The sequence below is a fragment of the Triticum dicoccoides genome, chromosome 6B (genome assembly GCF_002162155.2).
Source record: "Triticum dicoccoides isolate Atlit2015 ecotype Zavitan chromosome 6B, WEW_v2.0, whole genome shotgun sequence".
In the NCBI taxonomy this organism is placed as follows: domain Eukaryota; kingdom Viridiplantae; phylum Streptophyta; class Magnoliopsida; order Poales; family Poaceae; genus Triticum; species Triticum dicoccoides.
Genome location: NC_041391.1, coordinates 538,065,981 through 538,071,123, shown reverse-complemented (window position 1 = coordinate 538,071,123; position 5,143 = coordinate 538,065,981). Strand labels below are relative to the sequence as shown.

The window sequence follows — 5,143 nt, the reverse complement described above, 5'->3', positions numbered from 1 at the left end:
TCCGTCCATCCAAGGAACCCTCCCCCTTGGTTTGATTCGATCCCTCCCCCGCCCCCGCTCCACGAACCTCTGTCGCTCTTGCTCTTGATTTTGCGGCCTCGCGAGGGAGGACGCCTGGTTGATTCGTTCCGTCCGCCTTTGTGGTTGCAGGAGCCAGCAGGGTTCCTTCCTTCTATCCCCTCTGTTTGTTCCCGTGTCGAGGGGCAACAGCAACAACGAGGAGGAGGTTCTTTGCCTTCTCTGCGCGCAGCCAGCAGGTTGGTCTCCTCGCCTCCCTTCCAAGTTGATTCCATTCCATCTGGTCATGCCCCTATGCTGCTCATGCTTGATTGAAGCCCCCTGTGAGGCTGTGTGTATCTCTCTTGTTAATGATCCGGAGGGATTTGGTGTCATTTCCATGAACAACAATCACTTTTTGATCGAGTTAGTAAATCGTCGGCTGGTCCTGTCCTGTTCTTCCATGCCCGGGAACACAACACTCATCTTTTTTTATCAGTTTCTTTTTGTTTGCACCGTTTAGGTCCACTCCTTTGTACCCAAAGGGGCTATTTTTTTTATGCTCCTTTGTACCCTTCCACTGCTTTCCACTTTGTACTAATGGCCAGGGATGTTGTGCTTCATTCATGCCTCATACAAGTTGGGTTGATACTGCAATAGCAGACCAACTGATAAATGGGTTCTTGCAATTCCTCTGTGCCTATGCTTCTTGCATCAGGCCTAGCACCCGCAAAAAGTATGTTTGCTTAGCTGATACGGCTGCTAGTTTGTCATGTACGCACCCATTGGCACCCTTTGAAATTCAGAATATATCTCGTTTCTTTATTCTTGCTCTTATCCGTGATTTGATTTCTTCAACCAATTGTATAAGGTGGAGGGATGAAACGGTCTGCTGGCCTATAATCAACTCGGTTCATTCTTATTTTATTACATGGTTGTTGAAAGAACAAAAAGACCGGCTGCGGACCAATCTGTTGACTTACGATAATGGCGGTGGTTCAAGCCGTATTTTGACCAATCAGTTGACTTTTTTATTGGCTAAGCTGGGACACTGGGAGTTGGGCTAGGGCCATATCCTATCTGTTACCAATGACATGTCTTGGTATCCGACGATTAATCATTGTTCGTAGATGCGAAGTGTAAGGGGAGTTTGCTTTGATAGTTTTGACACACCCGACATAGTTATGAAAATGGATAGCTACTATAAAGTTGTTGTGATAAACACTTACTGAATTATCTAATTCTGATAAGGATAAAGTATTCAGAAAAAAAATGCATGGTGAAAAATGTTCCCTTGATGCAACAATCCACCACCATACCGTATAAATTTGACATCTGCGTTGACTGGACTATTGTTTCGTTTGACAGCTTTGGTAAAATTGCATACATCACAAGCACATATTGAATTCTATTTTATCTCAACAACTTATCATTCTTCAGTGTCATGATATCGTTGAATTTCCCTGACTTGATTCACAGCATTTTCCTGACATTGTTATCTTCTGTATTGGACAGTTCAAGGCCCTTAAGATTAAGATTGGCGGTCACTCTTCGTCGATGGCGAACACGGGTTTATCACGGCGTAACTCTTGTCCAAAGGTGGAATACTGAATTACCTCTCCATTTTTGCAATCATTCTACTTCTTATTCAGGCATGGGGCATTTGGTTATATGCCTTTATTATGCAAGATGAAACCCTCTCGCGTATGGCGGGGAAATCATGCTGTTTTTTATGTCATAGAAGTCATGTGAGGGTGGCATTCATTGTTTTTTCAGTTTCATCTTCGTGTACCTAAATTTCTGCTTATGCATTTATATGAATTGTTTTGCTTTTGTTAGGTTCACAGCGCATTGTGCAGTGAGCTGACTATGATGCTAGATAAAATCTCCTCTATTCTTCCATCAATTGAGGCAGCTCGACCAGGATGTAGAGCAGGAATACAGGAATTGTGCAACTTATACCATATAGTTGAGAAAGGAAGGCTCATAACTCAGCACTGCATCGAATGTAGTAAACTCTACTTGGTATGTTATTCCTGTGTTGATGGGAAACTCAAGCTTCTAACATCCTAAATTTATTATTGATTCTTGGACCCTTTGTTGTGATTATTTGGTGCTTTTGGAAGGATTATTTGATGATTTTGGATACTTATGTTTCAGGCAATTACAGGTGAGGCGATTTTATCACGGTGTGAAAGGGTCAGAGACTCACTTAAACGGAGTCTCTTCCTGATTCAGAATATGGTCCCAACAGTATTAGCTAATCAGGTTAGTTGATTTATTATGATGTTTTACTCTTTTATTTTGTCACCAACTCAACTTATGCTAGGATAAATATACCATAGTCCCTCTCAATGCTGCTTATCATGCAATTTCAGGCATTCTTATGGCAGCATCTTCACTATTATTTTTGCTTTGATTGATTGGTTGTGGGAAATGTATAGGATTAGTGGGTATCCGTAGGGACCTATTGGTATTGCTTATCACAATTTCAGGCACTCTTATGACAGCAACTTCACTATATTTTTGCTTTCATTGATTGTGTATACTTTGCTTGTAACACAGATTGCTGACGTCCACAATGATCTTCGAGATGTAAAATTTTCTGTTGATCCACTGGAACAAGAGGCTGGCAAATCAATTTTAGAGATGCTTCGGCAGTCTGATGCAACTGAAGAACTTCTACTTCAGACATTCATGCAGGCAGCTTCAAAGTTAAACCTGACATCTCCTAAAGCTATCTTAATTGAAAGAAGAGCGATCAAGAAACTGCTCGATAAGATTACTGGTACTGATCAGAAAAAGGAGCAGGTTCTTAAGTTTCTCCTACATCTTGTTACAAAGTATGGAAAGAACGTCAAACCAGACACTGGTGAGCGGAATGAAAATTTACAATCTGAAAGTAAGTCTTTGAGTCCAAGCTTAAGTCTTGCAAGCGATGCCAGTACTCCTGAAAAGTGCGACAAGCCAACATACTTCCAGGGATATGAGTATCAGAGTAGCATGTCTGGAGAAACCACACCACCTACAGAGTTCTGTTGCCCAATATCAACAAAGCTAATGCATGATCCTGTGATAATAACATCTGGACAGACTTACGAAAGAGAATATATTGAGAAATGGTTCAGTGAGGGATACAACACTTGTCCCAAGACACAAAAAAAGCTAGAAAACTTTGCGATGATTCCAAATACTTGCATGAGGGATCTCATTTGCAACTGGTGCAGAGAGCATGGTTTCACAATCTCAGATTTTCTTCCAAGCAAAGATTCCTACAGTTATTTGCCAGAGCAATTGCATGGTCACTCTATGTCAAGTTTGCACAATGTTTCAGTACCTCTAATTGCTGGGAATGCCAGGAATTTTGTGATTGATCACAGCAGTTCATCTGTCGCGTTTTCTGATGCCAGTTATGTCTCAGATTCCTCCCATGTGAAGGATATGGAGGAGCCGAAGGATACTTTTTCTCAGTTCTCTTGGAGTGTAGATTATCAGAAGCATCTGTCATTCCACAACTTCAACCAGTGCATGTTCCTGAGGTTCTTCTGCGAGCTGTCCAAGCTCCCATTAGAAATACAAGGAAGCTCCATTAAAGATCTGAAGAACATTCTTCACGATGACGATGATGTTTCCTGGGCTATGGCGTCCCATGGATTTGTAGAAGCATTCCTCGAATTCTTGAGAAATGATAGCAGCAGCTACAGTATGAAAGCTCAACAAGCTGGATTACATTTTTTTCTTAATTTCCTTTCCAACAGCAGGTAGGAGAATCAATCTTCTCTGACGAATCCGCATCACTCTTTCATTAATTTAGATTGGGGTTCAAGCAATACTACATTTATCTATCTATTCTACTAGTTTTGTGCGTATCTCAGGCCTCGTGATAGCATTCTCAAAGACACTATTGTTTGAGTTGCAGGGCTAAGATTCCATCCATGGATGAAGAAGCATTCCGTCTTATCACGTCCTTCCTCAGTTCGGAGCTAAAAACTGAAGCTTTGTTGGTGCTCCATGAACTGATTCGACACCTGAGTCGTCAGCAATCCTGTCAGATGGCCTCTGTTGTCACTCCTCCTGTTTTGGCAATATTGGCATCTGAAGATATCGAGGGCCTTGAGCTTCCCTTGAAGATTATCTGTGATCTTTCATCCGATGCTGATGTGAAGTCAGAGCTGATTTCACTTGGAATAATCTCAAAGCTGGTTCCCATTTTGGCAGAAGGAAGCTTCGTCGAGTGCTGTTTGGAGATTTTGCGGAACTTATGCGACATGGAAGAAGCTATGGTGCTTATTACCAGAACAGACCGATGTCTTGGTTCCATTGCAGAGTATCTAGACACGGGAAGCCCTAAAGAACGAGAACTTGCAGTGATAATCCTTCTGGCAATATGTTCCCGTAGCGTGGAGGATTGCTCCCAGGTGATGAAGGAGGGCGTTATCCCCGCCCTCGTGGACCTGTCGGTGAACGGGATCGATGAAGCGAAGAGCTGCTCGTTCAAGCTACTGAATCTTCTGAGGGATATGAGGCAAAGCGAGCTCAACAACTCGTGTTCCCAAGAAGTGGCGGCCGCCGCCGAAGTGATAGAGGATCCTCCCACCGAGAGCCCGATTCACAGGCGGCCAGCATCGAAGTCATCTGGTTTTTTCCAGAGGAAGCTGAACATTTTCTCGAAACCTCGGTCCCTGACGCTGTTTTGAGGACCGAGTTGGTAGGCCTTGTACATGTTAGTATACAACACTAACCGTTCTTTTTTTGGTTCTTGGCATGGATAGATAGTAGCAGTTGTATTGCCCAAATGAAATGCTTGGTGAGATGTTCTTTATCATCCTCGAGTCTTTCAGTATATATTGGTTAGCAGATTTGTCAGTCTTGCTGATTGTAGATGTGTGTATAAGAAGTAAAGAAAGACAGCTGGTATAGTTTCATCCATGTCTTGTGTGGCAAAAAGTTTGCCTCTCTGTGTGTAGTGTGTACTCTACTGTTCCACAGTAGCTGGAAAGCCCCGGGGAAATATCTGGTACTCCCACCTTTAGTGTGCTCCCGGTGCTCCAAAACTTGGTAGCACATTTTTAAATGTTCAAAAAAAATCTGAAAAAATCCAACATATTGACACAACATCAAAGTATGTTGTCAAAAAATTGAAATC

General features: G+C 42.5%; 1 protein-coding gene across 2 annotated transcripts; it reads left to right on the top strand.

Annotated features, from left to right (window-relative positions):
* Positions 1–6: 6 nt before the first annotated feature.
* LOC119322882 (U-box domain-containing protein 5-like) lies at positions 7–4,926 on the top strand. Of its 2 annotated transcripts, none has more exons than XM_037596419.1 (7): positions 7–29; positions 151–257; positions 1,513–1,596; positions 1,837–2,022; positions 2,158–2,265; positions 2,563–3,758; positions 3,917–4,926. In XM_037596419.1, exons 3-7 carry the CDS (start codon positions 1,555–1,557, stop codon positions 4,692–4,694), a joined length of 2,310 nt encoding a protein of 769 aa, XP_037452316.1. In that variant the 5' UTR covers positions 7–29; positions 151–257; positions 1,513–1,554; the 3' UTR covers positions 4,695–4,926. The 2 variants fall into 2 exon arrangements, with proteins under 2 accessions (XP_037452316.1, XP_037452317.1); XM_037596420.1 differs by lacking the exon at positions 7–29 and adding an exon at positions 606–733 and having other exon boundaries at positions 37–257.
* Positions 4,927–5,143: the final 217 nt, after the last annotated feature.